Here is a 25,591-nt window from a genome sequence, read left to right on the forward strand (position 1 = left end):
GGTATTTGGCTCAGGAACGTGCTCATTTTTTATTTTGGTACTTCAGGAATACATGTTTGCCAAGCAGTACCCTGAGAATAGACATACAGACCCTGATTGCTACTCTCTGACTAATCTGTGGTCTTTCTTGACTAGATTCAGTGTACATAAAACAACACTGTGTAGAGTAGGGACCAAGTACAGTGAACTCTGGTTATGGAATCTGATCTGAAATGCTTGATTGTGTTGTAGTCCCTTCGGAGCTGCTATTCAAGTCCTGAAGTCCTGCTATATAGTAGGCATACGCCTTTTGTGTCTTGAGATTTTGGGATCATCAGAGCCATTTAAAATGCAGAGCTGCTTTGTTGACCACGACTTTTCTTCCTGTAGCAGCTTATCTGGAGCTGACAGGAAAAAAATCTTGCAGGTTTCAGATATGTAGGAGAAATTTTGTAGGGTCACTTCTTGTATAACTGCAAGTACTCTTTCTTAAAGCTGAAAGTATGGTATCACAGTGCACAAAGCAGTGTCACACAGAGTTGTTATAACAGAAGGAAAAGTATTGTGTACAGAGCAATTAACCCCCAAAATAATGAAAAAGCTTAATTAGTTACATGTCTATCCCATACATGCAAGACCGTGCTACACTCAGTGTTCTAGGAGAGGTTTTTAAGTGGTATTTGTGTAATTAAATGGAATAAAAGTGACTTTTCATCTGAAGGATAGCTATGTCCCTTAGAAAATGATTTTGCTCTGGAGTTGTCAAAGCAAGTGATTTTAAATTATTTTTTTCTCCTAACATTTAAACAGATTTAAGTAAAACTTAGTATGTTGCAAGAGTAGCACAATGCTGCATCTCAAATAAGCATGTCTCCTTCACCAATACATATTTTTTACCGGTAGGTGCATCTAAAATAATTGCAAAATATGGATATAAATTGAACTTAATTTTTAAGCAAGGGCAAAGTTATTTCCTTCATAAAATCTGCAGATAACATTTACTAAAGCACATTGTTCCTGTTTTGTTTCCTTGCAGAGCTGTGATATGTAATATAGCTTTTACTTTGAAACTTCCACTGCTATCTGATGATGTGAAATTGAACTTTAAAAATTGCATGGTAATTGGAGCCCTTATCTCCAGGTCCAGAGACTTTAATTTGGATAGCCACTCTTGTAAGGTGTTACTTTCCATGGGGACTGTGACAGCTATCTCAGCATGTTTCCTTTCTCAGCTATTTCCTACCACCCTTGTTGTGTGCAGGAACTACCCTCTTCTAGAAGAGGGCAAAAGAACAACTGTGTGTAAACTTAGTATCACTTCACAGAAAGAGTCCTCATGACTTTGTCTGTTTTAACTGATGTTAACCTTTCCCATTCCAGCTATGCCTTGTCTAGAGGCATGCTTGGGTCTTTGAAGAAGGAAATGGGAATGGTGCAGTAAATTTTGTCATATTTATTTGGTTCCCTTGTTTTATCTTTTTGTTATGACAAACTGGAGTAGGGCTAGTCCAACTAGTGATGGACTGTTAGTTTGAATAGTGAGGGCTAGCAATGTGGGTTTAGGCCAAAAAACCCCATCTACCTCTAATAAATTGTTGGATGTTTTGGCAGATTTTAGTTCTTGCTCATGCATGCAGTGCCTTAGTATCTGTGCTGTAGGCACACAGCGAAGGTTTACGTAATCCCTGAGGGATTCTACACCTTTTCTGAGTTCTCATAATTTGTAAGCTGGAAGACAAGGGTTTTCTGGGGAAATACAGAGGGGCTGTGTGGTCATACAACTGCAGCAAAACTGCTAATAGTTGCTGTAGCCTACTTAGTCCCTGGTAGATCTGGCTGTGATGTCACTTCTGCCTTCTCAGGAAAAGTGAACAAGCAGCTGAAGGAAGAGGGTGAATGATTTGGGTTTTTTTTATTATTTCTTTTCCCTAGTAGCACAGCTGCACTGCATTTTGTTCAAGATGTGCTAAGCCTTACTGCATTCTTTAATCTCAATTCCAATCATGACGTTTCTGCAGTTGTCATTAATTGTCAGAGCCACATTTTCCACAAGTTTTTGGATATTTTTGATACATCTTTTTTTGTTTGCTGCTGGACCAAGGCAAAACTGGCACCTTAGCTAGCACCAGTAACACCGCAAAAAAAACCCACAACCAAACAAAACCAAACCCAACAAAATATTTTAATGGCTATTGTAATCCTGCATAAGATTACAACAAATTAAGCTGTGTATTTATAAACACTTCTTGCAAGTTGCTAGCACTTTGTGCATGAACACTGAACATCAAGCAGGTGAAATCCAGGAGGATGTGGATGCTGCATGTGTTTTAGAATTTTTTACTATTCTTTATCAAACATACTTTGGAGGAATGCATTCTCATCTCTTCTCACTCCATCTCTAATGGATTGGATATGAAACTATGTAGTGAGGGTTTAATTTTCTTTTCATTTTCAGTATGCTTAGAAATATATTGAATAAAAAAAATAAAATGGGCAAAAGATTAGGCAGCTGGAATGTACCTGCCAGAATAATATAAAGATGGTATTTGAATTGTAGTCTGTAAATAAACAGTGGTTTTTTGTAATTACACACAAGTCAGCTGTGAAACATTATGTCTTTATTTTAAGATTGTATTTGCACATTTACTTTTTGAGGTGGTAAATTAATTTACTTGAGCAGGAGCTATATATATGAAGAGTAAAATGACATCACTCTTGGCAGTACTCCTTGTGTTCTCTAAAATATAGCACTTGCTTGAACAAAATCATATGTAGATGTTAATATTGACATAAAACTTAGGGTGTGCTTTACTATTTTCAGAGTGCAAAAGATATTTTTTTGAATGAGGTTAGAGAACTAGGTAAAATATCACACTACAGCCAGTCATAGTTAAGTGTTAATTAAGATATTGAAAGAAAGGATTATCTGCCGCCTTAAACACTGCTAAATGTGTGGAAAGGTAGATTGGAAATTGCATCTGTGTTACAATAATTGCATGTTTAGCACTGAATTTTAGGTGTAATAACTAAGCATTACAGCAAGAGTAAAGGCTTAATCCCTTTCTGGCCATCTTACAAAGAGTTGCCAGGCAGGATCTTGTCCTGGTTGGCTCTACTGCCTCTTTGGAACTGCTCAGTGGGAGTGCTGGGCTCACTCTGGGTGCTGCCAGGTAGTACTCACATGGTGGCATCAGAATCGTGATTCTCAGATCTGTGGACTAGTTCCCAGCTCACCTTCCCACTTTGGTTGCTGTGTGTTCCCTGTTGTGTCTGCCCTTGGCTGTTTGTGCAGGGTGCTATGTGTCTAATCATCAGACACAAATGTTATTTGCCAAGATACAGTTTGCTTTCTGTACTTGTCCTTTGTGGTAATTATGCTGATGATTTTAGTCCCAGTCCGGTAAAACTGACATTTTGGAGTCAGCTTCATTCCTGTGCCTCTTCCACTTGCTTGCTGTGGCAACCTGCAAACCTGCTGGCACTGTCACTGTTGGGCTGTACTGCCATGGAGCTCCATCCCAGTCTGCTTCATCCTTGGGGGTGGAGAACAGTGTTACTGAGCTACCCTTATTTCATCCTCCCATGCCAGGGTGATTTAAGCTTATACGTATCTTCAGCTTTCAATGTAAGAAGCTGCCTTGATTTCTGTGAGATCTGCTTAATCACATGTCCTTACATGTTTTGTAGGACTTTATACCCACTAGATGTAAATAGAGCCTATATAAGTAGGGAGTGTGAGGAGCCATGTGTATGCTGTTAAATTTGTTTGTAATCCTGTGGATTTCATTCTGAATACAGTCCTTACCGAGTGCCTTTCCATACTGCCGAGGTATTTTTGTGTTGACCTACATTCTTTGTTTGGTGCCCTCCATTTTATTCAGGAGGACATCTCCATTATCCAGCAGATGTAGAAATAAACCCAACTTACTAGCAAACTGCAGTCAGATTCTGCTATGCTCAAGCATCATTTTTTCTTCCAAGCTGTTCACTTAGTCCGTGTTGCAATAATAAAGAAAAAAGGGTAGCAGTAACTGTTTACAAACTGTGAGACTTGAGAACTGGACCCTCAAAACTAGCTACTGCAGTGACCAGTGTGTTCAAACTGAACAGGGTTTAATTTTTTCTTTTTTGAATTTTTGAGTTCTCTTACACAACACTCGATCAAGATGATGCTGATGTAACCAGATACCCTGGCACAGTTGTGATAGCTGTGGATAGTGGATCTAACATAACTGGTTCCAAGTGCTTTGGTATGTTTTTCTTTTGATGATAACAGAATTAAATTTTATGGGACACTTGAGTTCTTTTCACCTGACTGACCACTTGGGTCACCCAACATGACTTTCTGTATTATGTACATTGTATAGATTTATGTAGATCTGATGTCTATTCAATCACTGCCCAATTTAGATCTTAGAACGTCTTGTTACTGTTGTTTAAGTATGCATAACAGCCCTTTCAAGTGTGACCTTTCTGTTGGTATGTATTTTGGGAACAAAAGAAGGATTTCATAATGAACAGCCTTGCCATAATGAGTCATTATTTTTTTTAACTACAGCAACTCTCTTAAACAAATGTCATAATATATATTCCATGGTCAGCACCGATTTGGACAAATTAAGCTGCATTCCACACTAAAATGCTGGTGTGCTAATACAAGAAGACAATTGTTGTAGTTATTTCAGTGGGATTTTTTCACTGTTTTCTGTCCACTCGGGCAAGTTCTCCCACATTACTTGGAGTTTAAAAGTGCCTAGGTTTTATATAATTCAACCTACTTTTCCACAAATAAGCAAAAGACATTCAACTATTGGGAATAAAATACATTTCACTCAGTACAGATTTGTTGTTTGATTTACAGAGATTAAGTTTAGGTGGCTTATTTTATATTTCATAATCATTTATCTGTAGATTTACATCTCGTTATAGTTCATCAATGACTGATGAAATGCTGTTCCATTGCATCAGCTGAAAGCTCTTGATAGAACCTGCTTAATCCTCAGTTTTACTTTCATGAGTTCTTGTGTTGAAATAACAAATGTCATTGTGTAAAAGCCCCTGGGAACATCATAACACCAAATTAATCTGTGTTGCTACCTTGAAATGGTTTCATAGGGTTACAAACGCTTGTTTCAGTTCTGCTCACCCTTTAATCTAGTCAAGAAAAGTGCTGGGATAAGGAAAGTGCATATATAGTACACAACTACAGCTTCTCCAGTTAAGGTAAGGTTTATCAATTAAAGTGCTGCAGCAGCTCTCCTGTCCCCACTGAAGTTAACAGAAATACCAGTTAAACTTAATGGGGCTTGTAACTTCGCCCTCTCCCTTTCCCATATGGTCCACAGGACCTATGATTTGTATAGCAGCAACCCCATGAAAACTTGTCACAGAATGTAAGAGATGTTGCAGACCTAGAGCTAGAAGTTACACGTCATGGTGATCTGCTGCTGTGGATGGACTAGCAGAAACAGCAGAGATGTCTGCACAAGTTCTCTGTCATGTTCACAAAATGAGATCTTGCTGTGCAATCTAATAGCCATCTTCAATAATGCCTTACATACAAAGTTTAATGGTGAAAAGCAACTCTTATGACAATACAAAGGGATCATGTGAATTTTTTTACAAAGTAGAACAAATTACTACATAGAATAATAAACAGAAATCTGTAAAGAGTCAACAAGTAGAAAATAAATGTTAGGTAGATCTAGCAACAGAGCACTGTAGAAACATTTTTGGTAGTACCATCTCTGTCCAATTCAGATACAGGCTTGCTTCCTTTTCCCCTTGGTCATTTATTCCTCACAAGTGTCTCTATCAAGCAGAAACCTGCTTCTTGTGTTAATGTGTTTCATAAATGTGTTTTACCTGGAGATGCTCAAGAGTCTGCTCTAGACTATCCTTTTCACATCTCTTTTACGAAGGTACTTCACTCTTCTCCCTTGCCATGATTTAGGAATGTTGAGAAAATATTATCAGCCAAGTTGTAAATATACTGTGCTTGACTTCCATTAAACCCCAGGCGACAGATGTGTTACCACACATGAAATGTACAAATGTTACATATGGGACACGTATCTGGGAACACACACTGGGCTGCATCACTGACTTCTACACTCGTTCCCTGTCTTCCACAGTCCCAGGGGTGGTCTCAGAGACTGCTGGCATTACATTAACGGCAAGTTAAAAACAGAGCAGCAACATACAGTTGTGCTAACACCCATGTTTGAGAACTTCCTTCTTCAAATGCTAGGGACCTAGTCACGACACGAGCTGAGGAGGTCAGCTGCAGGGGCTGGGCCTGGGGCACTAAGGGACGAGGTTCTAGCCGCGGATGCCGGGGGCGCCGACGGAGGACAGCGGCGGGGACCTGCCTGTGATCTGCTTCACAGCCCGGCGGTGCACTCAAGACACTTGTGCGACATTTTTAGATTTATGCGTCTAAATGAATCACAGACCTCGGGGTTTTTGTTGGTTTTGGTTGTTTTTTTTCTTCCCTATTTCCACGTTCCAGATAATTTCAAGGACGCCTCCGGCCCGCGGGTCCCCCGAGACCGCCTCCGAGGAGACCGGGCCCCGCCGTGCACCTGCTGCCCGCGCACAGGCAGAAGCGCCACAAGCAGAGGCCCCGTGGATCGGGTGAATGACGCGGCCCTGCTCCCCGTTTATCTCTGACGAGTTCCCTAACAAAACAAAGGCTTAAGTCACAGCCTCCCTTGTTTTCGGGTGGTCGGAACGCTAGCCGGGCAGACACGGGGAAAGGACCGCCTGCCGTCGGGCGAAGGCATTCGCTGCGGCGTGGGCCCGCCCGGCTTCCGTCCCAGACGATCCCGCCCCACCGCCCTCGCTCCGCCGCCGCTCCCTTTTCCCCTCCCCGCCCCCGGCCGTGGCGTAGCCGGGCTCCGTTTCCGTGATAGCTGCGAGCGAGGGCCGCGTCGCTCCGGGTGTGTGCGAGAGCTCGTCAGGAGAAGCCTGCGCTATGGGGGAGGCAGTCTCCACTCTGCGCCGTCTTTATTAGAGCCGCCGCCCAGTCCAGCTGGAGCCATGGACAAAGCCGACAAGGTGCGAGGGGCGGGTCAGCTCTGAGGAGACCGTAAACAGTGGCGGCGGGAGGGGTCTGCGACGCGCGGTGAGGGAGCGAGGGGTGAGAGCGGCTGGGACGGGAGAGGAGGAGAGAGAAGCCGAGCGGAGCTGAGTGCTGCTCCGCGCAGGGTGGTGGTGGCGGCTCCGCTCTGCCAGACCCGTGTCTGTCAGGCCCGGCCCATCAGGCAGCGGCCGAGCGGAGCGGCAGGGTGCGGCCCGCGGCCTGTGAGGCCGGCGGTGTCGTAGGGTGGGACGACGGGGACCTGTCGTGACGGGGAGCTCCTATACGTTCCCGCCAAAGAAGGGCTCTCAGGAGGTTTTGGATGAGGCGTTTTCAAGGCTGGAAGCGGGAGCTGGGCGTGTGTTTACGGGTTGTACCGCGTCCGCTGTCCTTCCTCCCCCTGTGCGGGAAGCTGGGCGCTGGCTCCTGCGAGAGACGTTCAGCCCATCTTCGGCTTACTCTCTCTGGGAGAGCTGGAAAGCTGCGAGCGTCCCCCCTTGCATTCGCAAAGGGATGTAAAGCTCCGTTGTGGCCTTCTGTTTTGTTCCTGCAGGCTTTGTTTCGCGCTTGGGAGTAATTGCATTTAGTGACACTTAATGTAAGCCTGCCTGGTTACTCGAAGAGAATTCTACAGGTTTCATGGGAACTTTGCAACGTGAGAGATCTGTCACTCTTGTTGAAATACTGTAAATACCGGGTTTAAGTTGAAGCTTTCAGTGTTAGGAAAGCCGATGTTCTCAGCTGGTGAGTGGGAAGAGTTGAGTGTAGCTGATTAATTCTAAATATTACCTTTTCTCTTTTTTTTTCCCCCCTTAGCTTGGCCTTGTCAAGATAATTGGTGTGCATTATTCTTGAAAGCCCTTCACACTGTAGGTGTGGGGAAGCTTAGGCTAGGGCTTAAGAGTTCGTATGATTTGTTACATATATGCAATAAAATATTTCATCACCAGGAGGTAGCTGTACATGACATAAGAAATAAATGTTGACATCTGTAACAATCTCATTTTGTTTCTAATCCTCAGTTTCAGCAGAGTGTGTTGATAAGTCATGAATTCTTGCCTTTTTTAGTTGTTTTGGTTTGGTTTTTTGTTTGGGTGTTTTTTTGGTTTTGTGGCTTCACCTGTGGCAAAGTAGACAGTAATAATGCACTTTGTAAAGATATATTGGTTTTATTTTTGTACATGTCTAAGGAAGTTAGTGAACAGTGTATCTTGCTGCCATATTGCTCCCATTGTCTTTGTCACACCAGAAAGCCTAGTAAGAAAATTATTTGAAATTCACCTTTTTCATGCTTCATTATTTGCTGTTATGTAGAAAAACTTGTCTTATTCTCTAAATCTTGCATTAAAATCCTGGGGAGGGGTGTGAGGTTTTCTTAAACTCTTTTGGTTCATCTGTAATTAGCACTGAAGTACACTTGTGAAACACTCATTCCCTGTTGTTTGAGCTCTCCATTACTGGAAGTTCACACACATGCTCTTATCAAACCATTCTCTCTTTATTTGTTGCAAATAGCTCATGAAAACTGAGGATCATTGTAGTTTTCAGTGTTGACTCTCTGACTACTTTAACTCAGTATGGTGTTTCAGCTTGGAGGTGCAGTTTAGCTCTTAGAAGCCGGAGCTGTATCTTGTTTATTCTCTTTGCAGCGTATCTAGTCCTGTTGGTTCCTTATCCACTAGTAAGGCTTCTAGGCAGACAAATAATTAATACCTGATGAGTTTCTAAAATGATGCAACTATGTCGTTCCTTTTGTCTTCTCATTATATGGTAGTATCTTGATTAGGAGCTCCCTGAATGCTTTGGGTTTGAGCCTTTTGTGCTGTAAGAATTGAATGTAATCTCTTTTGCCGGTGTGTTTGGTAAGGTTGCATCAGGTCTTGGTACTGTTCCATCTTTTCATTTGGGTTCCTTTCTGCACTTGTATTTCATGGCACCTGATAAATGAATATTAAAGCCTGCAGATGTGTGTTAGCAGTACTTAACCTCTTCTCCTCTTTCCCCCAGAATATTTTCTCAGTTCCAGTATGTTAAGTGTACATACTGATAGGAATAACTAGTATGGAATTAGCACAATGTTCCTACTCCCTTGTAATCAGTGTTTCAAGTGTAGTTTTTTAAGAGTAAAGGGGGATCACAAATGCTTTTGATGGAGAATGTGTCTGAACAGAGTTTTGTGATGCTGGCTCAGGATGTGGATAGGATAAGTTGTGCACCAAGAACATTTGGACACCTGAATGATAGAGATGTCACTTGTAGATTGTCCTTGAGGGTTCTGTTATTGTGGTATGACTTTTGTTACTAACATCTGTTCATTTTGGAAGCTCTCTCACGTAGAAGAGAATGTAATGAAGCTGTTAAAAAATAATTATTTTATGACAGGACATGCTGTGATTTTTTTGCAGTGGGTGTGAGAATTCAATTCTGTGTATGCCAGAGCTGAAACTGTTCCCATTTTAAAGTTCATGGTATCAGCAGTTAAGTGGGGGTTGTTTTCTTATGGGAGATAAAACTCAGTGCATGACTTCTGGTGTGCTTTCTGTTGAAGCTGATTGTGATAAAAAACTTGGAAGAAACAACTTTCTCTCTCAAAAATATCCCTCTGCTTTGATTTTTCTAAGTGTTACACTTATATCTTGCCCTACGATTAAGATGATTGGTTCCATTAGTGCACTTGAGAAATCATGTGAAGTTGCAAAATCAGTGACCTGTGTTTTGTATTAGTATTGCTTAAAAACATACTGTTCTGCTTGCCTCTGCTATTCTTGACCATTCAACAGTTGGCTGGATAATATGCTTACCATAGAAGCAGATCCTAAGGAGTGTTTTGTGCCCTTCATCCAATTTCCTTTGGTGGGCAGATTTTTCAGCTGAGACAGAACTCAAAAAAGTTCAGTTTTCCCATACTGTTTTGAACATTACTGTCTCTTAAATCTCAAAAGGGCAGAAGAATTTAAGGTTTGTGAGTTTTGTGTTGTGTTGCTACATAATGTTGTCCAGTGAATTTAAATGTTAACTGATATGATATATGAACATCTTTTTGATCATGTTTATCATTGACTTGTTTGTTAAGATGGAATTTGGTTCACATGACTGGTTTGTATTAATGCTTTCAGTGCCTAGGCTACAGAACACTCAAACTTCGCTATTTCACATTGAAGGTAGTGTGAGTTAAGAAGTTTGTGTGTACTGTGAAGTGCTGTAAACTAGTAAGTGAGGAGGGATCCCATTGGTAGCTTTGTTAATCTTTGGTCAAGATGTATGAAATGTAAACATTTTTTTACCCTTTTTTTACTGAGAGTGAGAGAGAACTGTGGTTGTGAGGTTAAACATGCCAGCTTGTCATTCTGTGTCACCTGCTCAGTTCCTACATATCTAAAAATTTGTTACATTCTGAGCATGGTACTTTCTACTGTGAAAGGGAAGAGAATTAGTTATGTTTCCCTTATTATGAGCTGAGGAAAAAGGGAAAGACTTACAACAAATACACTATGAAGTTAAGTGTCACACTGAAATTACTATGTTTAATCTAAGCAGGGAGGAAAAAGTTCTGTGCTTCATTTTAATGGCCTGCTGCTGGTGTTTCCAGTTGGACTGCATATTTACCATTCCTGAAGTATCTGCCACTTACAAGCAACTAATTATAGAAACAATGACTACCATATTTGTAAAGTTTATCTTAAAATAGATGAAATGTGACCTGTCTTACTACTAACATTACTTTTAAGTGATGAAATCCAAAATGGAGAAGCAGGGTGGGTGGGGGTTTTTTTGAGCTATGTTTTATCGCAGATTTGTGATGAGACTTCTTGTTTCCAGACTCTGAGACAGTAAACCAGCTGATTTTATTATAGCCCTCTGAAATGTCACATCTGTGTCTGTTTTTTCACTCTGTAAATGCTAAGATTGATAACCAAGTGTTCTAAGAATGCAAGCTAACAGAGACCCTATTTAATGCAGCATGCTGAATAACAATAAGCTACAGTGAACAAAAACTTTTCTAAGATTAAACATACAGTGCTATAACTATAGGACAAAGTTTACCATTCTGTTCCTGCTTGTGTCATCCTCTGTCTTTGCAGCTGTTGATGACTACAGTAGCTTTTATATAGGAAACAAAGGATCACTTCAGTATATATGCTGTCTTGAAAGAGTTGTAATTGTTGGACTGAAATATGTAATGAGCTGCTGAAAAACATTTTGTAAGTTGAAACTAGGGATATCTACCAAAGAGACCTCTGTATAAATCTTGGTTGCTTTTGAAGGCATGTGCTTCCATTTATAGGCAACTGATTGAAGATCTGATATTTCAGCATGATTTATATTTAGAACTGAGTTGGTTATCAAAGGTCAATTTCAATAAAGGTTTGTTCACTTTATGATGTGAAAGGTTGAATAAACATGAAAAAGTTGCACTCTGAAATTAAGTTTGGTCTTGCAATATTGGCAATATTTGCCTTTAGACTGCCTGGTCAAAAACATGTATTACTTTATATTGACTGCTTGTAGTCCGACCCTGCTTTGTCTGATTTTAGTGGCAAAGTCCTAGTGTTTTAGTGGATATAGGCTAGAATAAATCTCAAAACTGTAGGAGCAATGGGAGTATAAATTAGTATAATATTTTATAAGGATTAGGAAAAGTACAGGAACCTTCTCTCCAATTCTTCAGTATTTGACAAATATTTCTTGTCAAATTCTTTTGGTTTATGCGTGGTAAAAATCTTGTGGCATGATCAGTTCTGCTAGTTCTGTTCATCTGCACTTGGCATTCCATTTGTATTTGCTTCTGAAATGTAATGCTATTTTTAAAAGGATCTCCTCTCTTATTCTGGAGTTCAGTTGTTATTGGTTGCATTTTCCACTGACTCTCAACTATGTCATGTGGTATTTACAAACAAAAAACAACAACCAAAAAAAGCCAAATAAAATGCCCTCCCCCCACCAAAAAAAAAAAAAACAACAAAAAACCCCCAACAACACACAAAACCAAGCAAACAACAAACCAACCAAAAAAAACAACACCCCAAAACAAAACAACAACAACCCCCCACCCTCCAAAAAAACCAACCTGTGGTAAACTGGTTTATTTGGCCAGAGAAGCACAAAGACAACCTGTTAAGTCTGAGCTGCTTGTTCAGCTCAATGAGAAGCTAACATCACCTGTACTTAACCACCAATTTAGTAGTATTTTCTCTGACCTTTTTTTTTTTTCCCACTTTGTCATGTTGAGCTAATATTATTTGTGTTGTTCTGGCAACATGCTGGGAGACCTGAAGTGCCATTTATTAAAAAGAGGAATTCCATTGCTTACCCTTATTGCTAGCTGACAAAACAACAGTCCAATGAAAAAAATTAGCTTGGATAACTTTGGACAAATTACTTAGTGTTGCTGTTGTTTCCCTTGTGTCAGATGAAACCACTAGCCATCTGTGAAATGTACTGAGATATCTGGATAATCTCATGGGGGAGTTAATTCTGTCTTCATTTTTGTTTAGTTGGTAGATGGATCTGACTTAATACATTTGTTTCCCTCTTTTGCCTTAGTGAAGTTTACTGCCCTCATCTGAAGATGTATACTATGTGAAAAGGAACTTTGAAGTATTTTGGAGACTGGTAAAATGCTAGAAGGAAGTAACATGCTGAATACAATTTTTAGTTGATAACACACTTGAGCTGTCTTTCTGTTTAGCCTGAAGGGGAAATGGCATCTCGTCTAATGAGATGTATTAGTTGTGCTAAGGATTGCTTGTATTATGCTTGTAGAATGACTGTGAAACACCCACTATAAGGTTTTTAAGTTTTCAATTGCTCTCTGGTAAGATGGGAGACATATTTGTGCAGAGTCTACAGAACAAAATGCCATGTTTAGAGGTGGAGGTTTCCGAGTTCTTCTTGCTGAAACAAGCTTCTTTGAAGCATTAAGAGAACCTCCACAAACCAACCAAACCTGTAGGTACAGATTAAGTGTCACATGACGATGTTGTTTAAGGTATAATGCATGTTAAAGATTTCTGAAATGCAGCTTTAATTCCTTTAAATAACAGGCATTATCAAAGTTCTGTAGGCGAAAAAGGAAATTAACTTTCAAGTACGCCTCTATGTGTTTTATGATTACAGGATATGCTGTGTCTTTATTTTACTACTATGGGTAACCTAGTTATGTTATGAGCTGTACAGAAAGTGGTAATTAAATATATCAGCCAATTCCTCTGACATAGTTAATCACTACCTGTCTAAGAGAGTGGACAACAGGAAAGAAAGCATTAAAGTTGCCTTTCTACCTTGGGCATCTCCCAGAAACATTGAGAAAATAATTCAAATGAAATTTTCCTAAACTGGTTGAATTACATGGTAACAGTTTGCTTGCTTGCTTATTTTAAAATAAATTATATTTTAGTGTTTGGGATTGGGTTTTTTATATGTAATATCTTTTCTCTAAAGAATGAGGGGGAAAAAAATTATCCAAAACACTTGGGTGGAAAAGGAAGGCAGGGATTATCTTTCCAAACTGACAGATACTTTGCTGTGACAGCCTTGCTGATGGGAATCATTCAGCTCCTGTTTGATCCATTATATATCAAGGTTCTTTTTCATACTTGACATGAAATTAGAGATCAGTCTAGATCAGTCTAAATAGTCATAATGAATGATGATATAGTGCAAGAATACAAATAATTGCCATTCAGGAATTTTTATTATTGCTACATCAGTCTCCTGAGATAATAAAGGGATAAGAGCAGAGTGCCAAACAGGAAAGACATTTAAAATAGGGAATCTTGTCCCAACATGAATCACAAATAAATTGTTTTGACTGTTTCTGATCCGGTACTAGAGTGGTTTATAATTAGCATCTTGGCTGAAGTTGATATTGCGTGTTGCTGGGAGGTAATGACCAGCAGGTTAGGAGTAGCAGTTTGGAAGCTTTCAGTGATTCTTTAGAAATAGCATATTTGTAAAGCACTCTTCCTAATTTTACTGTTGAATATTCTATGGATGTGAGCCTTGTTGTGTTCCTTTTAACATTTATACCATCCAGTTTTGTAGGCCAGCCCACAACTGAATCTATTCTTAAGCAGAAATTTTTGCCTGGCAATCTTGAAACAGCATGAAAAAGGCAAGTTTTCAGGGAGGGATTCCAGTGTCAGTTTTTCTGTTATTACGTGATTACATAAACATTTGACTTAACTTTTTTCAGTAGTGTTTATCCTTATGGTGCTGTCTGAGGAGAATGTCTCTGTTTTGCAGAGGGTAGGTGGGTCAGCTGGCAGCTGAGAGATGTGCTTGAAGTCACAGCTGAAGCTCTGGCTGGAGTAGGGTGCTGAATTTATGTTGCACAAGTTTGGTCCTGTGGCTGCAGCAGCAGCATCACAGCTTTTAAAATTTCAGATATTGAAAAGGAATGGGTGTAGAAGGCAATGAGGCTGGTGAGAGGACTCAAGCACAAGCCCTCTGAAGAGAGGCTGAGGGAGTTGGGATTGTTTAGCCTGGAGAGGAGGAAGCTCAGGGGAGACCTTATTGCTCTCCACAACTACCTGTTGTAGACAGGTGGGCGTTGGTCTCTTCTCCCAAGCAAACAGCGGCAGAACAAGAGGACACAGTCTTACACTGCACCAGGGGAAGTTTAAGTTTGAGGTAAGGAGAAAATTCTTCACAGAGAGTTGTTAGCCATCAGAATAGGCTGCCCAGGGAGGTGGTGGAGTCACCATCCCTGGAGGTTTTCAAAAAGGGATTGGATGTGGCACTTGAAGCCATGGTTCAGTAGTCATGAGGTGTTGCGTGACAGGTTGGACTTGATGATCTGTGAGGTCTTTTCCAACCTTACCGATTCTATAATTCTCTGAATGCTTATTCACTGCCTAATCAAGAAATACATATCATTAATACGGAGGTGATTGTTCCACTGTACTGCAGATGTAGATGTGCAGCAGGTAGTGATACTTGGTGTTTCTAGCCATAGGCATTTTCAGAACAGTCATTCATAACCACTTTGACAAGCTTAGTGTATCATCACTTGCTAAGGCGGACTTTTTCCCCTCCCTTACTGCCCTCGTCCTTCAATTTTTAAAAATGTGTGTTCCTCTTACAGTTGCTGTTAAAACTTCAGATCATTCATATGACAGTGTTGTCTGTAAATGACTGATGGTCTTACTGAATTAGTGAATGGAAGCAGAGTGTTGTTTTGATGATGGAGACATTCCCACTTTTCCAGCATGCTTTGAAAAGTCCAAAGACAAGGTTTTCAAGATACAATTGAAAACAATCCTGGACTCTCTACTTCACAATTTTTGCTTTTTTTCCACACCCATTTTATATTTTTTTTAATTCACAGCTCAGTTATAAACAAGCTCTGGCCTTGGTCACTGTGGCTTGCAGAATGACCAGCCATCAAATGTATTAAGGATGTAACTTTGATCTCAAGTTAATAATTGTAGACGTCCTGCAGGCAGCATTTTACTCAGAAAGCTTCCTCCTGTGTTTATGAAGTTTGTGAGGTGCACAGTATTTGGAAAAAGCAAGCAATGTTTAAATAGAAATTATTTGGTGAACTTGTGTTTACAGAAACAGCTAACAGTTTAAATTTGAGCTAACACAGCATAAAATGTCATGAAAGTAGTATGAGCAAATTTGATAATGGAAAGTTAAAATAAAAACAGGCAGCCAATTTATGTGTAAGATGACTTTTTGTAGGAAGAGTTAGATTCTACGTGTACAAGTCATCCAAACAGCTGTTACAGAATGACTGTTTGTAGTTACTTAGTGTGAATGTCATATGTGGAGTTGAGAAGAATGCTAAATTTTAATTTTCTAAATTGGCAGGGAATTCTAATACTAGAATCATAAGTAACATGCATTGAAAATAATTCTGTGTTATGAAAACATAATGTATCAGTTGCTCATAGTTGTGATTTAAGGGTGAATATAATACCTTGTAAAAGTTCCCTAGCTTTCGTATGTCTCAACTGGTGGTTGTTTTCTTTGTTTTTTTTTTTTCCCTCTTTTTCTCCTCTCTTAAAAAGAGTACCTGATAGCAAAGTACTTAAATACCACTTGATTTTCAACTTGAGTTACAGTTTAACTTGTGGTCTTAGTAATTTGCTTGATGATTTTACTTTTTGATCAGTAATTAAGTTTTCTTGTACATAAAATGTCCTACTAACTAAACAAAGATGCAGTACTTTGCATGAGTGGGTCTTGACCTCACTTTTTCTTGTTCAGTCTGATACATTATAGTACCTACTTGTTAAGTCAAAGAGTTGTTTGGTTTTGTTTGGTTTTCTTTTAGTGGTGGGAACAATTGTATTTTCAAAACATTTTTGGACTTGCCCCTCCCACCTCCTCTGCCCCCATGCTGCTAAGCAAATATGGGATCTTATTATAGAAGTCCTCAAACTTAATTTTTTTAGCTGAGTCTGTAGTTGGGTGTTGGACAGTAAGATTGTCTCTGGATGCATTGTGAGTTTGACAGAGGAAGGACATGGACTGAAAAGCGTGTAGTATATGTGGGACTACTTGCTGTGACGTGTTCAGACCACCCACTGATAAGTATTCTGATCATGTAGATATTTGACAGGTAGTGGCAAATACATATGTCAGTCCTCAGCACATCAAACCATCAGACTCCTGGTTTTGTAAAAGAAGAGGATGTATTAGTATAGCTTATGTTTTGTCTTTGGAGTTTTATTAGAAAATGGCAGAAAGCCTTCTGGAATCTTTGCCTGCTTTACAGAGAATTTCTTGGAAGGTGGTATTCTATGAGAGAAATATTATTGAGCTAGAATCTTTGTACAAAAAAAAAGGTATTGCCTGAATGTAATGGAATACAGAATTTAAAGATACTTCAGCTCTACAATTGTCTTGAGCAGAGCATTTGTCATTGTTTAAGGTCCAGCTATTCTGTTCAAGTCCCAAAGCGTGGGTAAAAACACTTTACAAAGTGTTGAGGGTGTCTGCAGGATCAGAGAACATACTTTTTTTCTGAAAGCACAGTTTAAAACTTATTTGTAAGCAATCTTTAATGCCATCTTCAGGGGAAAATTGAATCATAGTCAACACTTTAAAATTGTGTAGAGGGTATGGGTGTGTGTGGTGGTTCTGTGATGCACCATCTAGTTTATAATTGTCTAGGAACACAGTCAGTTTTGTAGAGCAGACCAGGCATTACTACATCTTCCATATGGTGGTTTCACTTACAGAAGCCTACACAGCTGTGCTCCAAATTAGCTGTGCTAATCTGATTTCTTTCTGTGCTCAGACTAGTGTATATTCTCTGCAAGATCTGAACTTCAGTTCCTTTAAAATTAATTAGTGTTTGTATTGCACTTTGCAAATGTAAAGGTTAATACAAATGGTATGTGTTGATCTGTATTACACCCCGTGTTGATTGGAGGGATGTAACAAGCGCTTGCCAACTGTTTTTCAACTCTTTCAGTTTACTGCAGAAACCCTTTAGTCTTGTCATCCATTTGCCTGCTAATTGTGGTAATTAGCGTGCAGCTTTATGAATCTTTATTTTTCCCAAGCAATTTATGATTGTATTTAACAAAGACATTTTTCTTTTTCTTTAGAATGTCAAGCTGTCAGCTGAAGTAGAACCATTTATTCCTCAGAAGAAGGGTCCAGAAACACTAATGATCCCAATGGCGCTTCCTAACGACAGTGGAGGAATTAATGGCATGGAACCAACTCCTATCCCAAGCTACTTGATCACTTGCTATCCATTTGTACAGGAGAACCAATCCAATAGGTAATAAGTGGTTGTGGTCTTCATGGAAGATGAGCTACTTGTTGAATGAGTTTAAACTGTTCATGGACTTGAAAGGTTTCAGCGACTGTTGGCTGTATGTTTTTGTTCACTCTTTAATCTTTTGACCCCGTAATGTGTGAGGATGAACTTAATTTGCCCCCAGATGTCTTTTTACCCATTTCCTTCCCTCCCCTCTGCTTTTCTCTATTTGTAGTGTTTGCTACTTTTCTCTCCCTGACTATAGAGGTCAATACAAATCCTTCACAGTCACCCATTGTGCTTTTGCATTATCCAGAACAGTCAAGAGGTCTATGTTTGAATCTCTGATACTGAAGCAAAGCTCCAGGTTTTTAATTGGATCCTGCCATGGCAAAACTATGTGCAGCTGACACTCGTGCTGAATGTCGCTGTATCCAGTTACCTCTGCATATTTCACAATATGCAATACAATTGAGTTACAAGATACTGAGTTCTGGAATTCTTTATTCTAGCCTAAATGTGGTGTTCACTGAATGTGCAACTTCAGTGTTGTTTTCTTTATTGAAGGCACAAATTATTATTGCTGTTTGTTTCTGAAAATGTACCCAGTGTTTGCTTAGGACAGCACTTTAGTACTGCTGGACTTGAACAGACAAAATCCTTTAGAAACTGTCTGTTTCAGGTATTTAAAGTTACCCTGAATCATTACTTCTCCTATTATTTCTCTAGTGTTTGTGCCTCCTCATTTTCTATGTAGATGGCCTCCAGGTCTCTTGGGGATTTGAGGAGTTTTGGGTTCATAGTTTCCAAGGGGGTCGTCTTGTAGTGTGCTGTATCACAAACACAGACGTCTCCACACTTGGTTTCATTAGTAAGTTTCTAAATGCCAGATTTCATGTATGCACTTTCACAGGAATTTTGCACACAGATGAGTTTAATGTAATCCTGTAATTGGCCATGAGTTAACTAACGAAGGTTGTGATTCCATGGATATAGGATTAGGTTATATGTTTTCTGAAGTGAATAAATGATAATGGGTCTGAAGTACTTCTCAAAGGAAATGCCTACATTTTAGTTCAATGTTTAATACTAGAAATTTAGAGTTTATGAAAATACAAAATCAACAGAGATATTTATTGTGCACATAAATGATTCATAAGCTTACATTATATTCAGCTGGCATCTCTAAACAGTCCTAGTACATTTGGATTCAGTCATTAAAAGGTGGGAGCTTATTAAACAAATGAGTTGTAATTATTTGGTTTGTTGTTTGTTTTTAAGGGCTTGGTAGAGTCATGAATTTCCTTGAGAGGGAAAAGCTTTCTGAGCAGTTATCTCTGCTTTGGATTTTTACAGACCGTTTCCATTATACAACAACGACATCAGATGGCAGCAACCCAACCCAAATCCTGCAGGACCATACCTTGCTTATCCTATAATATCTGCGCAGCCGCCTGTTTCTACAGAATATACATACTATCAGTTGATGCCAGCACCATGTGCTCAGGTCATGGGTTTCTATCATCCTTTCCCTACCCCCTATTCTGCACCCTTTCAAACAGCAAATGCTGTAAATACAGTTACTACAGAATGCAGTGAGCGTCCCAGCCCATCGGGCCAGGTCTTTCCATTGTCCAGTCAGCGAAGCAGAAGCAGTAACAGGGGACCAGTCACACAAAAAGTAAGTCTGTTTGTAGTAGAACTGTATAAAGAAAATATCTTTTCACAGGAAGCATGCGTCTCATTTGAGCAAGAATACATATGCCAGTAGTATTGAGAGGAGGTCAGAAAAAGAGGCTAGTCAAATTGTAGTAAAACTGTCTGCTGTGATATTTTGTGGTAGAATACTTCACGAGTTTTTAAAGGCTGCAGTTTTAACTTGCGAAATTTCCTTCAACTGCCTCTCTGCAGTTTGGTCTGAGCTTCAGGTGGTTTCATTAGAGAACAAGGGAAAGTATACCTATGTTTTCTTTGCTTTTTTGATACTTTCACATTCTGGCAAACAGTTCATGCAGAAAGTACTGCGAAGAGGTTAAGAAGTCAAATACTTTTATGACTACTTCCCTTAATCTCTTTACTTTAAACATATAACTTCTGTAGAGAGCATTAGAACTTTTAATTGCTTTGATTACAACTGTGAAGTCACTTCATATAACTTACGTGTCTGTGTGGCTAATCTTGTAAAACAGCAACAGCAGTTACAGACGCACATAAAAAATAAACGTCCTCCAGTGAAAAATGTCGCCACCCAAAAGGAGACCAGCTCATCAGGTCCTGAGAACAGATCAAAGATTGTTTTGTTGGTTGATGCCTCACAGCAAACAGGTAATTTCTTGTGTTCTGGCTGTACAAAAGAACTAGAATTACATGCCATTTAATATACTTCCTGAAAGAAGGTGGGCCTGGGTTTGATTGCAGGTCAAAACCATAATGAAGGGAAGGTGTTGATGGTTGGAGAGACCTACTCAACACGTCACATTGAACATTGCAATGATTTGGTGGTACTGCCATGTTGAAAACAGACTCATTTTGAAGGAGTTGACTATTGTTAATAGTTGTACCTAGACATAATTTGTTTAAATTCACTGCTGCTTTTAATTTTATCAAAAGGAAATTGTCATGTGCAAAAACTTTTTGGCTGTTTCTGTTTGGTATTATGATATGTAGTGGTCTTTTCATATCTCTTAACAATTTCTGTACAAATAATTTTGTATTCTTTGTTGCAGATTTTCCTTCAGATATAGCTAATAAGTCACTTTCTGAGAGCTCTTCTGCAATGCTTTGGAAATCAAAAGGCAGGCGCAGAAGAACATCTCACCCTGCTGCTGAGTCCTCTAGTGAACAGGGGGCAAGTGAAGCAGACATTGACAGTGACAGTGGCTACTGTAGTCCTAAGCATGGCAATAACCAGGCCGCAGCTGTGGCTTCAAGAAATACAGATTCGTGCGGAATGAATGTATGTAAACATAACTGAATAAGTTAGTTCTGTTTGTACCCTACAGACTACTAAACGATACTAAACATTGGGTTTTCCTTTTCAGGTTGCAGACCCGTCGATAAATACAAGTAAGCATTGTCTTAACTGGTGAGCTCTTGGCTGGATCGCTTCTGTAGTTTTTGCTTTACATAGTGCTGGGAACCATCTCTTGATCTACTTCCAGCATGCTGCAGATCAGATGCTTGTCAAGATGTCTGTGATGTGATTTCTAACACCCTTGTTACTTGTTGAATGAACAAGTGTATAAGTAGCTACCACTATTGATTCCGTAGAATCATGGCATGGCTTAAAGTCAAGAAGGGTCCTTTAGAGATCATCTTGTTCCAACCCACCTGCCCATGGTTAGGGACACCTCCTACTAAACCAGGCTGCTCAAAGCCTCATCCTGTGTGTTTTACCAACAGCTGACTTGCTTTAAAGGATTGGAAGGGCCCAAATCTCCAATGGAAGCATTCAGACAAAGCCGTGACTGTTACATTTTGTCCTCAAGCTTCCTTACGCTTTTGGACTGAGCTTCTAACGGGGTAGTGATAGAGCCAAACAGTTCTCATTCTCAATAAGAGAAGCTCTGATACTTTCTTAAAAGCTTTAAGGAGTGCTGTAATATGAACAAGTATTTTCATTAGTCTGGTAATGGTGGATACCATTAATGACTGTTACTTACTGGTATGGATGTGAACCTGAGATTTCTGTTGACTGCTTTTCCAGTTATTGGTAATTTGAATGTCTGTCATCTGGTTCTTTCATAAAGGCAGTGGTTCTAGAATGTAGAAATAGCTGCAGAAGTAAATGTCAGAGGAAGAGAAAAAGTCTTTCCCAGAGAACTTTACCAAAATTGTGTTCCTGGCTCTGGTGGCATGGGTATCATCATGACACATTTTGTTCTAATTAATCTTTTCATATATGACACTTCTCTTTCAGCTGGTGTAAATTGGACTAATGTAAGTTCTCAGGCAACTCAAAAAAAACCTTGGATTGAAAAAACTCAGACATTTTCTAGAGGTGGAAGACAAGCTGAACAAAGAAATAGCTCACAGGTGTGTTGTTAATGGTTCTAAAACTTAAGTATTCTGGTTCTTGTAATATATGAAAATAACATTTAATGAATATTTCAAACAGTGAATGTGAAGTGTAGAGACATAGTCTAGAAGTCAGTTTACATTTCTATCTTGTGTGTTGAGCTGAGCTAGCACTGTATCATACATGTATATACATATAAAAGTGTGTGTGTCTGTGTATCTATTCATGTAAATTCATGTTTTTGGCAATCTTCTGCCTATAGCCTATTCTTTATCTACCTAGGAAGAACATTTGATACATGAAGGAACTTGTGAAATGAAGACAGTATGGCTGTAGAAAAGTTAGTTTAATTTTTGATCCACTCACACTTCAGGGGGAAAAAAAAAAACACCACCAAACTTTCTAGAGAGAGATTCTGATGTGATGGTAAACTAGAGCCCTCTGTTCTCACTCCTGATGTCCTTGGAAGTTTCTTTTTTAAATTCATATTTGCATACCATTTTTAAAGCATTTTTACTAATAAAATGAATTAAATTTGGTTTATGCTGGATCTTGAACACTCTTGAAGTTTCACAGAAACTTCCTTCAAGTGGAACAGGATTTCTGTAATCAGTATGGGGGGGGGAAGGTGGCCTTCCTATTAATTCTGTTGCAGATTGGGGTGCAGAGGAGGCTGAAACATCTCCTTTTGCTTTAACACAGGCTTTGCTTTAAGTCAGTTGTTGCAGACAAGAACAGCTGAGTTGGAAGTGGGAGCTTTATCTTAGACATATGTGTATGCACAGATAACATGTGAGCTAGCTTGCCCTGTTTAGCTGTTTAAATGGAACTGTTATCTTGTCTTCCCATTTTGGTATCTATGGGTTTATTACATGAAGAAGGTCATTGATCCTTGTATCTGGTGGTGTAGCAGTTCTGAGGCAAATTGGAGGCTTTTAGAAGCCACTGTGGTTTATGACATTCAAAGAATAGGAAGAACCACATTTCCTTTCATAGTTCAGACTAAATTTGGCAATTATTTTAGAGATTTTAAAACAAAGCTGGCACAAGGAGTTTTAAATGAGGTTTTCCCAGCCAAATTCACTGTTCCTCAAGGCAGAATTGTCCTAGAAACTATTTTCCTTTGAAACTAAATTTGTACCAGGTCTGCAAGAAATTGTCTTGAGAAATATATTAGTGTGAGAGATCCAAATTTCAGATTCAAATTGTGCTTTGCTTTCAGACAGCCAGTCTTGCATATGGGTTTCTACTAATTATTCACATAGTGTTTCTATCAGTATACTGAGGTCTCTGGTAGAGCTCTGTGCATTGTCATGAAACACTGAAATAATTGCAGTAACTGGTTGCAGAAAATTACATAGTGAGAGAAAGTTCTTTGATCATGGTTACAGATAGTTCCTGAGGGTTTGTATCAGCTTGTATCAGTCCCCAGCAGCTTTTCTTGTTCTCTTTGTGTTCAGCCAAAAGGATCCTACTTTTTAAAATTAGAAATGTAAGGGTGAATATATAGAGATACTGTGTTTGGCTTGGAGGGGGAATAATCTGATCCTGCCTGTGGAATACCTCTGTAGAGGTTTTTTGAAACAACCCAAACAAAGCCACAACCTCAAACACCACCCTCCTGCAACCATCCAGCAGCTCCCAGCAGCACAAACCAAAATATAGTTCATTAAATCTAATTCTGTGAAAGCTGTACTTTCACAGTTGCTGGTAAGCAGACATGAGAGTGCACACACATCTTGGAAAAATTGGAATTGCAAAGTGCCAATCACACTTGTACTTTTTAGTCCAGTTTCAGGTGCAGAGACCACAGCACTTCTTCGGAAAGGAGGCGGAATTTGCAGAAGCGACATGACAAACCTTTAGCGACAAGTCAGTCAAGCAGAACAGAGCAGAGTCCTGAGCCTCTGTATTTTGAGGTAATGTTACATGAAAACTTGGTTCTGTATAGTCACTCAAGTCGTTGGAATAAGTGATGTACTCAACAGGCATGAGTTGAAATACATCTGACTCCAGAGGCGTGCAGCATAATGCACTACCTTTACTGTATGATGTTTTCTTTTATGTATGTACCAAGACTTGTTAGGTGTTGTGGAAAGTAAGAATTTAGAGCTAGTCATGACTGACAAATTAGATGAGCAAATTTCCAGTAACTGGCTCTGCTCATGTGCAAATAAATACTGTGTTCTCTCTTGCCTATTTGTAACTGGATTTCATGAGTATAAAACATTAATAAATTGTTCTTTTTTTGAAAAAGATTATTTGGATAAGGGAAGGCTTTGTTAATCTTTCATTGTTCTCTCTTTGTGTCACTGTTAAGCCCTTCTAGCTTTTGTAGGAGTTCAGAGTTCAGTTCATTCTTTTAGCTTCAGATATTTCAGTTGGTGGTACTTTTATGACTTTTGGTTCTGTTCTGTTCAATCTTAATTTGTATATTGTGTAGGATGAAGAAGAATTTCCAGAGCTAAATAGTGACAACAGCAGTAGCAAAAATAATAACATCCAGCAAAAGATTTCACCCAAAGTAGTAAGTAATTATTTCATTTTTGCAAAGCATTTATAAATTGAGTTGTCCTGAGAGTACTTGGTCTGTCTTTTTCTCTTAGGGTATGTGTGTTACTAGTTTTGGATGCTAAAGAAATGCCAATTAAGTGGTGCAAAGAACCCATCTTAACAAAGACTGATGGATTTTTGCCCACTAATGAGGTTGTTAGCAAGTAAAATTGTAAGATACTTAGGACAGACACTTAAATCATAGACTATCCCAAATTAGAATTCTGGGGATTTAGTCCAACTCCAAACTTCGGTCTTACTGATGGATTCCAATGGGCTCTGTGCTTTTTGGAGTTCCATGATAAGTTTTGGGTGAGCAGGAGATGAAACAGGACTTTTGAGACAAAAATGAATTTTGTGTATTTATGGTATTACTTAATCTGACTGCTTTCCAGGAAATAAAGCCCTATCTGATAGCTTTGCGTTATGTAGCAATCAGACTGGAAAATCTTCTGAAATCATGGATGGAGATAAACAGAATTGTTTCCCGTACAAACATAAAATACCTAAGTTCTTCTAGTTTTATTGATGTAATATGTCATCTAGCTGTATTTCATTGGGGTGTCACACTGACCAAAGTAATGGTTCATTTGGTCTCAGGAGTGATCTTTAATTGTGGGGTTTTTTTTGTACTTTGCTTAAAATCCTAGTTGGATGACTTACCAGAGAATTCTCCAATCAATATAGTCCAAACTCCCATTCCCATTACCACCTCTGTACCAAAGCGTGCAAAAAGTCAGAAGAAGAAGGCCCTGGCGGCAGCACTTGCAACAGCTCAAGAGTATTCAGAGATAAGCATGGAACAGAAAAAACTTCAAGTGTGTAGCACAACTCCCCACCCCCCAGTAAAGAGGTGTTGCTCCTCCTTGCAATGGCAAGAATCTCTTTGCCTGCAAAACATTCTTTGCACAGTTTCTTTGCATTTATCGGCATGTGATGTTCCTGTTATAGGAGGCTCTATCAAAAGCAGCTGGGAAGAAGAGCAAGACCCCTGTTCAGTTAGATTTGGGTGACATGTTAGCAGCTCTTGAAAAGCAACAGCAAGCAATGAAAGCTCGGCAGATCACCAACACCAGGCCTCTCTCGTACACAGGTACCTCTCACCTGCTTGATTATTACTAAATGCCTTTTGCGGCACTATAAATATGAGTGTTACGAGCATCTTAAACATGCTTGCTTTCTGTCAAGTTTTAGTTTTTGAATACAAACATGATAACCTGGTATTTCCTCAAAAATT

At 39.3% G+C, this 25,591-nt stretch overlaps 1 protein-coding gene across 2 annotated transcripts in view; it reads left to right on the forward strand.

Moving 5' to 3' along the window:
• Window positions 1-6,678: 6,678 nt before the first annotated feature.
• Window positions 6,679-25,591, forward strand: part of SECISBP2L (SECIS binding protein 2 like) — a 31,657-nt gene continuing 12,744 nt past the window's right edge. The window contains exons 1-11 of one of the 2 annotated variants that reach the window (XM_068143770.1): window positions 6,679-7,038; window positions 17,626-17,804; window positions 19,140-19,464; window positions 19,973-20,108; window positions 20,510-20,739; window positions 20,825-20,849; window positions 21,703-21,818; window positions 23,589-23,720; window positions 24,245-24,328; window positions 25,005-25,172; window positions 25,306-25,447. In XM_068143770.1, coding sequence (XP_067999871.1) covers window positions 7,021-7,038; window positions 17,626-17,804; window positions 19,140-19,464; window positions 19,973-20,108; window positions 20,510-20,739; window positions 20,825-20,849; window positions 21,703-21,818; window positions 23,589-23,720; window positions 24,245-24,328; window positions 25,005-25,172; window positions 25,306-25,447 — 1,555 coding nt within the window. In that variant the 5' untranslated portion in view covers window positions 6,679-7,020. Of the gene's footprint in view, window positions 7,039-7,581; window positions 7,805-17,625; window positions 17,805-19,139; window positions 19,465-19,972; window positions 20,109-20,509; window positions 20,740-20,824; window positions 20,850-21,702; window positions 21,819-23,588; window positions 23,721-24,244; window positions 24,329-25,004; window positions 25,173-25,305; window positions 25,448-25,591 lie in introns of those variants that run through there. The other variant, XM_068143769.1, reaches the window with a different exon arrangement.

Source organism: Melanerpes formicivorus, unplaced genomic scaffold, assembly GCF_026170545.1.
Source record: "Melanerpes formicivorus ecotype bairdi unplaced genomic scaffold, bMelFor1.0.p_v2 SCAF_10, whole genome shotgun sequence".
Taxonomy (NCBI): domain Eukaryota; kingdom Metazoa; phylum Chordata; class Aves; order Piciformes; family Picidae; genus Melanerpes; species Melanerpes formicivorus.